Source organism: Adiantum capillus-veneris, chromosome 12, assembly GCF_014529385.1.
Source record: "Adiantum capillus-veneris isolate H3 chromosome 12, ASM1452938v2, whole genome shotgun sequence".
In the NCBI taxonomy this organism is placed as follows: Eukaryota; Viridiplantae; Streptophyta; class Polypodiopsida; order Polypodiales; family Pteridaceae; genus Adiantum; species Adiantum capillus-veneris.
Genome location: NC_140942.1, coordinates 128,409,730 through 128,424,466, shown reverse-complemented (window position 1 = coordinate 128,424,466; position 14,737 = coordinate 128,409,730). Strand labels below are relative to the sequence as shown.

Genomic DNA, 14,737 nt, shown 5'->3' with positions numbered 1-14,737 from the left:
GATGGCTTTCCTTCCATAACAACTTTAATTTTGTCCTCAATCATCTCCATTCCCTTGTTGGATACTACATGTCCCAACAAAATCCTTTTTGAAAATTACGAACACACACACTTGTACAAATGTAAGCTTGCTCTCTTTTCTCTGCATTTGTTGAACACCAGTGTTAGACATTCTAAATCCTATATCATGGCCAAATAGACAATAAATTCATCCACAAAGAGACTCTTTGAAAATTTGCATCACTACCCTTTGAAAAGTGGTTGGAGCAATACATAGAAAGAATGGCATTATCAAGTGAATGTCATTTTCTCTTTATCTTTAAGAGCCAATGCTATTTGATTATATCCAATTTAGCCATTCAGGAAGCTATACATTTCGTGTCCCGCTACCTGATCCAACATCATAATTGTGAGCGGAAAAGGAAATGGGTCATTGATAGTCTGGTCATTGAGCCTCTTGAAATTTACACACACACACACACACACACACACACACACACGTAGTTTTCCATTCTTCTATGGAACCAACACGATAGGAAACAACCTATCCTAGCAATGAATTTTGCCTTGAGCAAACTATCAATTTCTGTTAGGGTCATTTCACACTTGTGCATACCAGCCAATCCTTTTAAGCCCCCCCCACACCCCCATTTTTTAAAAAAAGAAAAAAAAAAACCGCAGCGGCATTCTCGCGAGGCGGGACGTGTCTGAATCCGGGGGCCACTGCCCGCCTTTAATAACAACGATTTGAATCCGAGATAACGGATGATGCAATAGCGAGAATGCTTGAAGGGGGGACGAATGGCAGCTGTACCGCTTCATGGCGTCTGGGGTTGGTACAAACAGCAGCTTGCTGTAAGCCCACTTCGCACGCAGCTCCTCTCTTCCTCCCTCATCTGGGCTGTTGGCGATGTCCTTGCACAGTTCATCAGCTTTAAGCACACGCAGAGCACCCTCTCTCTTTCCAGCAAACAAGGGACGACTGTATGTGCCTTCTTTCCTTCATTTATATATTTTGTCCGTTCTGCAAGCGCGCGTGCACACACACACACACACACACACACACACACACACGTGCGCGCGTGCAGAGAGAGAGAGAGAGAGAGAGAGAGAGAGAGAGAGAGAGAGAGAGAGAGAGAGAGAGAGAGAGAGAGAGAGAGTCCTGCTCCCGACAAGCTTGTCTCTCAGAAGGCACAACCTCTTTGTGTTTGTGTGTTATGTGCTGCGCGCCTGTAAATGTGTGCGTTTGTTTGCTTGTATTTGTGCGTATTTAAGGTGGCCTTTGCGGTACCTGAATGTGCATGCCTGTGTGTACGTGTAGTTCTATTTTTCTCCTTGCTTTGTCATCCACCGTGCTATCTGTACAATAGAAGATGGATGTATGGCACCAACAGAGCCTGATGGAAATATGGCACCGAGAGACCCTGATGGAAAAGGCAAATGATAAAGGAAGCCAGAGGGAGGAGTGAACAAGGCTTGTTCAGCACATTTGACCAAACATAATACAATGCTGATGATTTGATCCATGCCCTCAAGGATACCTGCAACCTCCCTATATAGGAGGGATTCATGTCCACATGACTTCTTCACATATTCGGCACGATGCATCCATATAATGGTAGGGTGAAATATGAAGAGTGCGCCCTATTGAAATGGCTCAAAACTACATTGGGCATGAGCCCTCTATAACATAGGAGAAAACAACCACTCAAGATCGAGCACAATTACAAAGAAGCCCTCTCTTTCGAGAAGATAGATAAACCCCAGAGATGACTCTCCAAAAGACGATGAATTGCAAATCTTGTAGCGGTTAATGTGCTACGGCAGATCTGGTGACTCGGGAGAGGGAGAGACAGGAGAGCGAGTCAAATGGACAAGCTCTACGGTTAGCTTGAGGATAATGTTGCCTGTGGAAGAGGTTTGGTGAAGAATTTTGCATGGTTATCCGAAGTCTAAATGTACGCGAGTCGGATAGAGCCATCCTTGGTCTTCTCACGAACAAAATGGTACTGTATCTCTATATGCTTAGTCCGGACATGGAACACCGGGTTCTTCGCAATGGCTATAAAACTCTGGTTGTCAGAGTATATAATGGTCGTCTTCTTGAAAAATCCCATCTCCAAAAATAACCTCCGTATCCACATCAACTCACATGTAGCACTGCAAATAGCTTGGTACTCTGCCTTTGCGAAAGAGAAGGCAATTGTAGGTTGTTTCTTGCTGCTCCATGAAACTGCTCCCGAGCCAAAAGAAAAGGTGTAACCTGTAGTCGACCGTCGTCCATCTCGATCTCCACCCCAATCCGAGTCACTCCATCCTTGTAGAATGACTTGGGAGTCTGTACCTCCAGCCGCATAGTGAATGCCTAATGACTTAGTTGCCTTTAAATACCACAGAGTTCGAAGAGCCTGCTCCAAATGTGACTTGGCCGGTTTTTGCATGAAAGAACTGAGAATTCCCACCGGGAAACTAACACCAAATCAGGTGTTGAGAACCCAAATGAGAGAACCAACCAGTTTCCAATACTTTGTAGCATTTGCTACCTCTGGGAGATCATATTGTGACAACTTTTGATTGGAATCCGTAGGGGTTGAGATAATTTGCACTCGGTCATACCAAATGCCTCAAATAATTCTTGGATATAGGGCTTTTGGGAGAGAAAGATGTCCCCTCTGTCTGCCATATCTTCAATCCAAGAAAATGATGAAGCAAGCCAAGATCTGTCATCTCAAACTCCTTAGCCAAGGTCTCCATAGTACTGTAAATGTGCTCAACATGGCTATTTGTAATCACAAGATCGTCCACATAGAGGATAACAAGTGTCACCAATCCTCCCTCACGACAAATGCATGAATCTGGTTTGCAGAAGATCGTCAAAAGGAGCGCCATGGAAGAAAGGGTCTTATCTTTTGTTACGACGCTCGAGGAGATTGCTTTAGTCCATAGAGAGCCTTTAGTAACATACAAACCATGTATGCGAAGTTTGGATCCTCGAACCCTGGAGGTCCCGTTAACCCATTTGGCACCAATCACTTTCTGCTTGGCAGGTTGTGGAACCAACTTCCAACTGATGTTCTTCTTGAATGAATCAAGTTCTTTTTGCATGGCCAACTTCCACTTCGGTTGTGAAAGTGCCTCCTCAACTGTAAGAGGTTCTCTGTCCTTGATCACTGTAGACATCAAAGCATAGTTCACCTGTAATAAAGTTCCATCCACCTTAGCAACACGGATTCGCTGAGATCGTCGTGTAGTACTGGCTTCACGCCAATCGGGTGGAAAGTTGTCGAATCTCGCAAAGTCTCAAAATCCACTTTGGCAACTTGTCAGACTTGCTTCCCAGGGAAGGAGCTACTGCTATATCTGACTATGACTCTGAACTGTGATGAGAACCACTGTCATATGCATCATTAATAGTTACTGTTTTGAGAGAAGAGGGGATCTGCTCACGAAAAGCAATCCGAAGAGCATCATTGTTCAAATGACCAAATCTGTAATGTCAAAAATCACATGTCGGTATCTGTGTTGTTGAAGAAAGAGCATGGAGCTAGTAGAGTACGTTCTCCATCGAGGCTGAGTTGACTTCTTTACCGGATTGCCGACCCGGAATAGATACTGCATCCTTTGTAAAGATCACCCCCATGCCAAGCTTGCACACCTCGTGCATAGACATAAGATGAAATCCCAGCTTTGGAGCATAAAGTACCTTGGAGGTAGGCATACCTCCTCTGTCGTCAGGAATGAGCTTCATAGATCCTTGCTGTGAATAGGAATTTCAGATTCGTTGCCAATGAAGATAGTACCACAATGTTGTCGCATGTTGGACAAAAGATCCTCCAAAGGTATCATGTGCCGTGATGTTAGGTGTAGCGGAAGTGAATGTTGAACTTTGCTCAAGATGAGTGCTTCGGATTGTGCTCAAGATGAGTGCTCCGAACTGTGCTCAAGGTTCCTTTTACTTACGGAAGGGAGAGCCTTCCGTTCCTTTAGTGAGAGAGTGCAATGGACACAAACAAAGTGAATGGACACTGTGAATGAAGGTGCTGAGACGAAGAGATAGAGAGAGAAGAGAATACGACACCAGGGATGTTGTCAAACCCTCCTCCGAAGGCCCCGCTCTCTATGGCGAGAGCGGTCTACTTATGATTGCAAAAATCTCTACAATGCTTGGACTTGCCGACGTGTCGACGACGATGAGGACGACGACGAGACGGGCTGAAATCTGAGAATGCTAAGGGTTGATATCTGCAAATCTTTATCTGATGAATTCTGACTCTATGTTGGTGACGATGTTGATGACGACTCGCTGAAAACACAGATGCTGAAATCTGCGTTTGCTGGGCTGAAACTGTAAACTTCACCGGATTTGACCGTGCGACGAGGATCTGCTGTGGGAAGGTAAGATCTGCAAGGTTTGGGGGTTCTTCTGCGGGTTCTAACTGCTGAAGACTGAAAATGCTGGTCTATGGGCTGATTCTGTCGCGAAGATCTGCAAAAACGCCGAGGTTGATCTGCAAACCAGAAACGCTAGGGGTTGAAATCTGTCTTTGCTGAGGAAACTGCTAATGCTAGGGCTGATCTATGGTTGTTTCAAAACGTTGATCGTAGGCTGAATTTGCTGATGTCTTAGGGTTGAAAAACTCCAGGTTAACTGGGCTGAAAACGCTGGACTTCTCTTGAGGGGGAAACGCCAGGGTTCTTGTAGGGTCTTGCATGAGAAGATGCCTGTTGAGCAATGCACCTGCTGCCTCTTCTGCCAGAAAGTGCTAGCTCTAGTTTGCTTATATATTATCTTAGCAAAATTGCCCTACCTAGTTCCCAATAAAAGTCACTCAATAAATAAGTGAAAAATGTCAAAAATAGGGAAAATAGGTTTATTGCATTGGAAAATTCCCTTGATGGATTCTGATGATCATGCTGTGTGCAACCAGAGGATATGCATCTACTCTAAGTGTTTGGACATGCACGGTCTGCAAACAGACTCACAAAAGTGCCAAAACACTTCCTATTCTAGATTGACTTAACTGAACTGAACCCTGGTCATGTTGTAGCTTGTCCACGGACACATAGGGTTGGATGTGTCACGTGACATCCCCTCCTTTTCAAAGTGAGGTACTGGTACCGAACTGTATGGGGTCGAGAGAGATCGCCAATATCATCCGGAATCTTCGAAAGGACTCTTTGCCGGCCCACTTTGATGCGTGGGTTGTGCGGTACTTGAACTTCATAAAGGTCTGCAAAGTCTGCTTCTTTGAGCCGCGCCGAAAGCGACAAAGTCATCTTCAATGCTTCCACTTCGTCTATAGTCATGTGTCTATCATCTTCAAGAATCTCCGAGGCTGAAAATTCCAGAAACCATTTCCAACACAAAAACATGAACATATCCATTCCATGTAAAGTAATTGGAAAAATACTATTCCTTCGAAAAAATTGTGCATGTAATGCAGATGAACAAAGGGACGGAGTGCCAAAACGTTCATCAAACACACGCAAACAATGGGTTCGAATCTTGTCTTTCTGATCTAAATCAATCAACTGTGGCAAATCACAATGGACATGCCCATGCTTGATGCTCAATCTTTCTTGTGCTCTTTCGGAAACTGTGTCATGCCAAGGAAGAGACATGGAATGTGACTTCCGTGACTGCAAACATTTCATCTTTCCATGAGTAATCCGTATACATCCGTGCCCATTCATGAGTGAAACGTGCGCAACGTACAATATGTCATGCCTAGGAAAAGGGATCACATAAAGATGTTGACTAAAATACAGGAAACGATCACGAATGAAACACTCGTACAATGCGTGCTGACTAATCATTCGAACACATAATACTTCCTGTGAGGGTTCTTTGGACCTCGACTCGAGAGCGAAGATCGGTTCTTCCTGAGGGGGTTCTTTGGACCTAGGCTCGAGAGCCAAGATTGGTTCTTCCTGAGGGGGTTCTTTGGACCTCGACTCGAAAGCCAAGATCGGTTCTTCGTGATGGATCGAATCTGCAATGAGGTTAGCTTTACTAGAAAAAGTATCAACTAAACCATCATCCTTGTGAACAATCACATCGTCTTCATGCAATCATCATGCTTGTGAGAAATCACGTCTTGGTCATCATGCAAATCATCATGCTTGTCATTGTCATGCAATTCTTCATGCTTATCATTATCATTCAAATCATGTGTGTCATGCTTGGGAGAAGAAGAGATTGAGAGAGTCTCCTTTTCTCGAATCTCTTGCATTTGTGTCTGAACTTGAGAAAAGAGTCGCAACATTTCTTTCATGTGTTGGTCGTTCATTGCTTGTCTTGCTTTGTTCTCGTGATCAAATGTTACTTGTTTTCTTTGTTCTCGCGATCAAATTCTGCTTCTCTTTCTTTGTTCTCGCGATCCAACTTTGCTTCTCGTGCTTTGGCTTCCAAGCGTGCTTGCTCGTGCTCACGCTCTATGGCTGCTATTCTTTCTTCGTGTTCATGCTCTATTTGTGCTTTGCTTTCTTTGTGTTCACGCTCTATTTCTGCTTCTCTTTCTGTGGCCTCCAAGTGTGCTTGCTCGCGCTCACGCTCAAAGTCGGCCATTCTTTCTGCTTTTCTTGCTTCGAGTTCTAACTTCCTTCGATAAACAACTGCTTTAACTCTTCCATAGGAGTTAGTGCAATCAGGGGTAGGGTCGGAAAAACCTCCTGGTGGGGAAAATTCTTCTTTGCCTCTCTCATGCTCATCATCTCCAAGCAAAGTATCCATTCCGCTTCGAGCGATGACCATTCACTGAAGTCGTGGGTTCTTGTGGTCTTGGGTTCTTAAGTTCACAAGGAACTTGGGTTCTTGGGGGTCTTGGTTCTTGGAGTTCTTGAGTTCTTGAGGTTCTTCTTTAGCTTGCAATCTGTGTTAGAGAAGGATCTTCTCTTCACCCGAGTTCTGCTCTTTTCCGTGGGCGCACCCCTTGGTGGCCTTGCGCTCACACCAAGGTTGCTTTTTCCCATCTCACGTCGATTGGCCGGCCGCTAAGTGCACTGTCCGCTCTCAATGAGTGAAAAGAGAAACAAGGGGAGGCTGGACAAGCCCTTCTTTCTTGGGTTTCGTGTCACTTTTCAAAAACACGATGAGGAATCGACACGCCCAAGAGGACTTGGGTTATGTGCGACCTCAACAAGCAAAATAAAATTCTTGTGGTTCTTTCCTTGAGTGATACAGAACACTGCCAAAGCTTTGATACCAATGTTAGGTGCAACGGAAGTGAATGTTGAACTTTGCTCGAGATGAGTACTCGTAACTGTGCTCAAGGCTCCTTTTACTTACGGAAGGGAGAGCCTTCCGTTCCTTTAGTAAGAGAGTGCAATGGACACAAACAAAGTGAATGGACACTGTGAATGAGGGTGCTAAGACTGAGAGATAGAGAGAGAAGAGAATACGACACCAGGGATGTTGTCAAACCCTCCTCCGAAGGCCCCACTCTCTATGGCGAGAGCGATCTACTTATGATTGCACAAATCTGTACAATGCTTGGACTTGCCGACGATGTCGACGACGACGAGACGGGTTGAAATCTGAGAATGCTAAGGACTGAAATCTGCAAATCTTTATCTGCTGAATTCTGACTCTATGTCGATGACGACTTCAACATCTGCATTTTCCGGGCTGAAACTATAAGCTTCGCCGGATCTGACCGTGCGGCGAGGATCTGCTGCGGGAAGGTGAGATCTGCGAGGTTTGGGGGTTCTCTTGCGGGTTCTAACTGCTGAAAACTGAAAATGCTGGTCTATGGGCTGATTCTGTCACGGAGATATGCAAAAACGCTCAGGTTGATCTGCAAACCAAAAACGCTAGGGGTTGAAATCTGTCTTTGCTGAGGAAACTGCTAACGCTAGGGCTGATCTATGGGTGTTTCGAAACATTGATCATAGGCTGAATTTGCTGATGTCTTACGGTTGAAAAACGCTGGAGTTCTCTTGAGGGGGAAACGCCAGGGTTCTTAGGGGTCTTGCGTGAGAAGATGCCTGTTGAGCAATGCTCCTGCTGCCTCTTCTGCCAGAAAGTGCTAGCTTTGGTTTGCTCATATATTATCTTAGCAAAATTGCCCTACCTGGTTCCCAACAAAAGTCACTTAATAAATAAGTGAAAAATGTCAAAAATAGGAAAAATAGGTTTAATGCACTTCAAAATTCCCTTGATGGATTCTGATGTAATGCTGATGATTATGCTGTGTGCAACCAGAGGATATGCATCTACTCTAAGTGTCTGGACATGTACGGTCTGCGAACAGACTCACAAAAGTGCTAGAACACTTCCTATTCTAGACTGACTTAACTGAATTGAACCTTGGTCATGCTGTAGCTTGTCCACGGGCACATAGGGTTGGATGTGTCACATGACACATGAGGCACCACTATTCAAAATCCAATCACGATCATCTCGACCCGCATTAGTCGAGCAACCTCCAATGTCCGTGGAGAGTCTTGTGAAGGGAGAATCTCCAACTGAAACAAATGTCAGGTGCAACGGAATGAATGTTTGCGCTTTGCTCAAGATGAGTGCTCTGAACTGTGCCCAAGGTTCCTTTTGTTCTTATGGAAGGGAGAGCCTTCCGTTCTTAATGAGAGAATGCTATGATCACAAACAAAGTGAATGGACATTGTGCGTGCAAGTGTATGAGACTGAGAGATAGAGAGAGAAGAGAGATACGACACCAGAGACGTCGTAAAACCCTCCTCCGAAGGCCCCACTCTCGTTGGCGAGAGTGGTCTACGATTATTGCACAAATGGGTACAATGATGATGCATAAAACTAATGCAGATCTAGGCTATGTCGACGGCGACAACTGGGATGGCGATGACGATAATAGGGCTGAAACTGAGATGGTTCTAATTGCTGTCCAAAAACGCTAACTGCTGAAATCTGCTGCAATGGAAAATGCTGATTTCGAGGCTGATCTTGTGTTGCTGAAAAACGCAGGTTTGGACTGAGAAAAATGCAGAGTTTGGCTGCGTTTTTGGATGCTGAAATTGCTGGATAAAAACGCTGAGGATTGCTGTTTTTAGGGCTGAAAACGTTGTGGTATCTGCTGTTGAAAACGTTGTGTTGTCTTGTTGCGGGTTAAGGCTGAAAATCTGCAGCTACTCTGTCCTGGACCAAAAACGCTAGGCATGCAAAGTCTGTTGGCAATGGGACTTGCAAAACGCTAGGCTTGGAAACAGTCCTTGCTGTGGAATCTTGCAGAAAACGCCAAGCCTGAGGTTTGATGAAAAACGCTAGGGAATTGATCTTGCTCGCGGGAATCGGCCCCAAGGGGTTCTTGCTTGAGAAGTTGCCTGTTGAGCGGTGGAGCTCCTACTGCCTCTTCTGCCATTTAGTGCTAACTTTGGTTTGCTTATATATTTTCTTACCCAATTTGCCCTACCTACTTTTGTTGGAAAGTCACTTAAATTAATAAGTGAAAAATGTCAAAAATAGGTAAAATAGGCTAAATGCACTGGAAAATTCCCCTGATGGAATCTGATGGATTCTGAAGGGAATACTGATGATCATGCTGTGTTCAACTAGAGGATATGCATCTACACTAAGTGACTGGGCATGCACGGTCTACGAATAGACTCACAAAAGTGCCAGATCACTTCTAATCTAGATTGATTGAACTGATTGAACCCTGATCATGCTGTAGCTTGTCCACGGACACATAGGGCTGGATGTGTCACGTGACATCCCCTCCTTTTCAAAGTGAGGTACTGGTACCGAATTGTATGGCGTCGAGGGAGATCGCCAATAGCATCTGGAATCCTGGAAGAGACTCTTCGTCGGCCCACTCGGATGTGTGGATCGTGCGGTACTTGAACTTCATAAAGGTCTGCAACGCTTGCTTCTTTGGGCCGCGCCGAAAGTGACACAAAGTCTTCTGTGGCTCCTTCGATGCTTCAACTTCGTCCAGAGTCGTGCTTCTTCCTTCTTCAAGAATCTCCATGGCTGAAAAATTCTGAAACCATTTCCAACACAAAACCATGAAGATACCTATTCCATGTAAAGCGAGTGGAAAAAATGTTGTCTTCTCTAAAGACTGTGCATGCAATCTAGATGAACCAATAGACGGAATGCCAAACCGTTCACCACATACACGCAATTAATGTGATCGAATCTTTCTCTTATGATCTAGAGCAATCAACTGTGGCAATTCACAACGGAAATGCCCATGCTTGGTGCTCATACTTTCATGTGCTCGTTCTACGAATGTGCCATGCCAAGGAAGAGACTTACTTACATACTTTTCAGCTTTTCATGAACAATCCGCATACATTCGTGCTCATCCATGAGTGAAACGTGCTCAACGTACAATATATCATGCCTATGAAAAGGGATCACATAAGGACGTTGACTAAAATACAAGAAACGATCACGAATGAAACACTCGAACAATGCGTACGTATCAATCATGCGAACACATAATACTTCCTGGGGGGGTTCTTTGGACCTAGGCTCGAGAGCCAAGATCGGTTCTTCCTGAATGATCGAATCGTCCTGTGGGGGTTCTTTGGACCTCGACTCGAAAGCCAAGATCGGTTCTTTGTGATTAATCGAAGCTACAACGAGGTTAGCTTCGCTAGAAAAAGCATCCACTAACACATCATCCGTGTGAACAATCACATCATCTTCATGCAACTCATCATGCTTGTGAGAAATCACATCTTGATCATGCAAATCATCATGCTTGTGAGAAATCACATGCAAATCATCATGCTTGTTATTGTCATCCAAATCATCATGCTTATCAATATCATTCAAATCATCATGCTTATCATCATCATTCAAATCATCATGCTTCTCAGAATCATGCAAACCCTGTGTGTCATGCTTTGGAGAAGAAGAGACTGAGAGAGTCTCCTTTCCCCAAATCTCTTGCATCTGTGCCTAAACTGGAGAATAGAGTCGCCAGAACTCTTTGTTTTGTCGGTCGCTCTGTTCTTGTATTGCTTTGGCTTCCTTCCTTGCTGCTTCTCGTTCTGCTCTTCTTTCTGCGTATCTTGCTTCGCATTCTAACTTCCTTTCCATAAACATCTGGTCCACCTCCTCCATAGGAGTTAGTGCAATCCTTGGCGTAGATGGGGAGGGGGGAGGGTCGAAAAAACCTCCCGGTGGGGAAAATTCTTCTTCGCCTCTCTCATGCTCATCACCTCCAAGCGAAGTATCCATTCCGCTTCGAGTGATGACCATTCTGAAGTCGTGGGTTCTTAAGTTCACGAGGAACTTGGGTTCTTGGGTTCTTGGGGGTCTTGAGTTCTTGAGTTCTTGAGGTTTTCTTTCGCTTGCAAACCGTGTTTGAGAAGGATCTTCTCTTCACCCGAGTTCTACTCATTTCCGCGGGCGCATCCCTTGGCGGCCTTGCGCTCACACCAAGGTTGCTTTTTCCCACCTCACGTCGATTGGCCGGCCGCTAAGTGCACGGTTCGCTCTCAATGAGTGAAAAGAGACACAAGGGGAGGCTGGACAAGCCCTTCTTTCCTGGGATTCCTGTCACTCTTAAAAAAACACGATTAGGAATCGACACGCCCAGGCGAACTTGGGTTCATGCGACCGCAACAAGCAAAAAAAATTCTTGTGATTCTTGTGGTTCTTTCCTTGAGTGATACAGAACACTGCCAAAGCTCTGATACCAATGTAAGGTGCAACGGAATGAATGTTTGCCCTTTGCTCAAGATGAGTGCTCCGAAGTGTGCTCAAGGTTCCTTTTGTTCGTATGGAAGGGAGAGCCTTCCGTTCTTAATGAGAGAATGCTATGATCACAAACAAAGTGAATGGACACTGTGCGTGTAAGTGTATGAGACTGAGAGATAGAGAGAGAAGAGAGATACGACACCAGAGACGTTGTAAAACCCTCCTCCGAAGGCCCCACTCTCGTTGGCGAGAGTGGTCTACGATTGATTGCACAAACGGGTACAATAATGATGCATAAAACTGATGCAAATCTAGGCTATGTCGACAGCGACAACCGGGATGGCGATGACGACAATAGGGCTGAATCTGGGATGGTTCTAACTGCTGTCCAAAAACGCTAACTGCCGAAATCTGTTGCGATGGAAAACGCTGATTTCGAGGCTGATCTTGTGTTGCTGAAAAACTGTTAGGTGCAGCAGAATGATTGTTTGCGCTTTGCTCAAGATGAGTGCTCCGAACCGTGCTCAAGGGTTTCTTTTAGTCCTTATGGAAGGGAGAGCCTTCCGTTCTTAATGGAAAGTGCTATGATCACAAACAAAGTGAATGGACACTATGCGTGTAAGTGTATGAGGCTGAGAGATAAGAGAGATACGACACCAAAGACATTGTAAAACCCTCCTCCGAAGGCCCCACTCTCGTCGGCGAGAGTGGTCTACTTATGATTGCACAAAGTGGTACAATGCGTATACAATGGACTGATGCAACTTAGGACTATGCCGACGACGACGACGGTGGTAACGACGACGACTTTAGGGCTGAAATCTGTGATCTTCTATCTGCTGAATTTCGGGGCTGTTTTGGTGGCTGAAAATGACTGTTTTGGCTGCGTTTTTATGGGTTGAAAATAGGGGTCTTCTGCAACCAACTAGGGCTGAATCTGCTACCGTCTTCAAAGCTGAAAACACTGCTGCATCTGCTGCGGTAAGGACTGGAAACCAAAAGCGTTGGGCTGGCTGCTAGCGTTAGTGAAAACGCTATGCAAATCTGGGACTGCTGTTGGCGTTAGTGAACGTTGATGCAACGCTAGGGATCTGGTGATGATGGCGATGATGCAAAGCTGAGATCGCCAAGGCTTGGTGCTTGATGTGGTGGAAATCTGCTAGGGACAAAAAACGCTAGGTAATGAGGGTGTGTTGGCGATGAGGTAAACTGCAAACGCCAGGTGCTTGTGGTCTTGAGGGGTTCCTGCTGAGAAGATGCCTGTTGAGCGGGGAGCTCCTGTTGCCTCTTCTGCCAGAAAGTGCTAACTTAGGTTTGCTTATATATTAACTTAGCAAAATTGCCCTACCTACTTTTGTTGGGAAGTCACTTAAAAATAATAAGTGAAAAATACCAAAAATAGGAAAAATAGGCTAAATGCAATGGAAAATTTCCCTAACTGAATCTGATTCTGAAGGGAATACTAATGATCATGTTGTGTGCAACCAGAGGATATGCATCTATGCTAAGTGATTGGGCATGCACGGTCTACGAATAGACTCACAAAAGTGCTAGATCATTGCTAAATCTAGACTGACTGGATTGATTGAACCCTGATCATGTTGTAGCTTATCCACGGACACATAGGGTTGGATGTGCCACGTGATATCCGCTCCTTTTCAAAGTGAGGTATTGGTACCGAACTGTATGGCGTCGAGGGAGAAAGCCAATAGCATCCGGAATCTTGGAAGGGACTCTTCGCCGGCCCACCTTGATGTGTGGGTCGTGCGGTACTTGAACCTCGTAAAGGTTTGCAACGCTTGCTTCTTTGGGCCGCGCCGAAAGCGACAAAGTCTTATGTGGCTCCTTCCTTGCTTCAACTTCGTCTAGAGACGTGTTTCTTTCGTCTTCAAGAATCTCATGGCTGAAAATTCCTGAAACCATTTCCAACACAAAATCATGAACATACCCATTCCATGTAAAGTGAAGGGAAAAAATCTTGTCTTTGCTGAGGACTGTTATGCAATGTAGATGAACATAGAGACGAGTGACAACCCGTTCATCAAACACATGCAAACAATGAGATCGAATCTTTTTCGGATGATCTAGAGCAATCAACTGTGGCAATTCACAACGGAAATGCCCATGCTTGGTGCTCATACTTTCATGTGCTCGTTTGGACACTGTGTCATGCCAAGGAAGAGACATGAAATGTGACTTCCTTACATACATACTTTTTAGCTTTTCATGAAACATTCGCATACATTCGTGCTCATCCATGAGAGAAACGTGTTCAATATACACTATGTCATGCCTAGGAAAAGGGATCACATAACGATGCTGACTAAAATACAGGAAACGATTACGAATGAAACATTCGAACAATGCGTGCGTATCAATCATGCGAACACATAATACTTCTTGTGAGGATTCTTGAGACCGAGGCTCGAGAGCCAAGATCGCTTCTTCGTGATTGATCGAATCTGCAACGAGGTTAGCTTCGCTAGAAATAGCATCCACTAACACATTATCCTTGTGAACAATCACATCTTCTTCATGCAACTCATCATGCTTGTGAGAAATCACATCTTGATTATGCAGATCATCATGCTTATCTTTGTCATCCAAACCATCATGTAAATCCTTATCATTCAAATCATCATGCTTCTCATAATCATGCAAATTATGTGTGACATGTTGTGGAGAAAAAGAGATTGAAAGAGTCTTCTTCTCCTGAATGCTTTCAATCTTGTCCTGCATATTAGCAATGAAAGATGGAGAATGAACAATGTCCTCTCCATGAATGACAATAGGAGAATCACTTTCGGCATTGAGAGTTAAAGTTTTAGTCTTAAAATCAATGAGAGCGTCATTATCACGAAACCAACGAATGTCCAAAATCATATCACATCCTAAGAGAGGAGAAACAACGAATCGTCTAGTGAAGGTAGCTTGTTGAATTCCAAAAAACACATCAAGGCACTCCTCCGTGAGGAGAGCGTCCATACCGGGAACAAAGCCAGAGACCTCGATAGGAGATCTCGGACTAACTATGAGGCGGGCTCTCTCAACAAGAGAGGAACTGATCACATCATGCATACTACCTGGGTCAAACAATATGACAAAACGC

At 44.7% G+C, this 14,737-nt stretch overlaps 1 protein-coding gene across 1 annotated transcript in view; it reads left to right on the top strand.

Moving 5' to 3' along the window:
* The first annotated feature begins 756 nt into the window (after positions 1-756).
* Positions 757-14,737, top strand: part of LOC147446493 (protein sym-1-like) — a 38,139-nt gene continuing 24,158 nt past the window's right edge. The window contains exon 1 of the mRNA XM_086525706.1: positions 757-983. Within this exon, the coding sequence (XP_086381832.1) occupies positions 801-983 (183 nt within the window). The 5' untranslated portion in view covers positions 757-800. The remainder of the gene's footprint in view (positions 984-14,737) is intronic.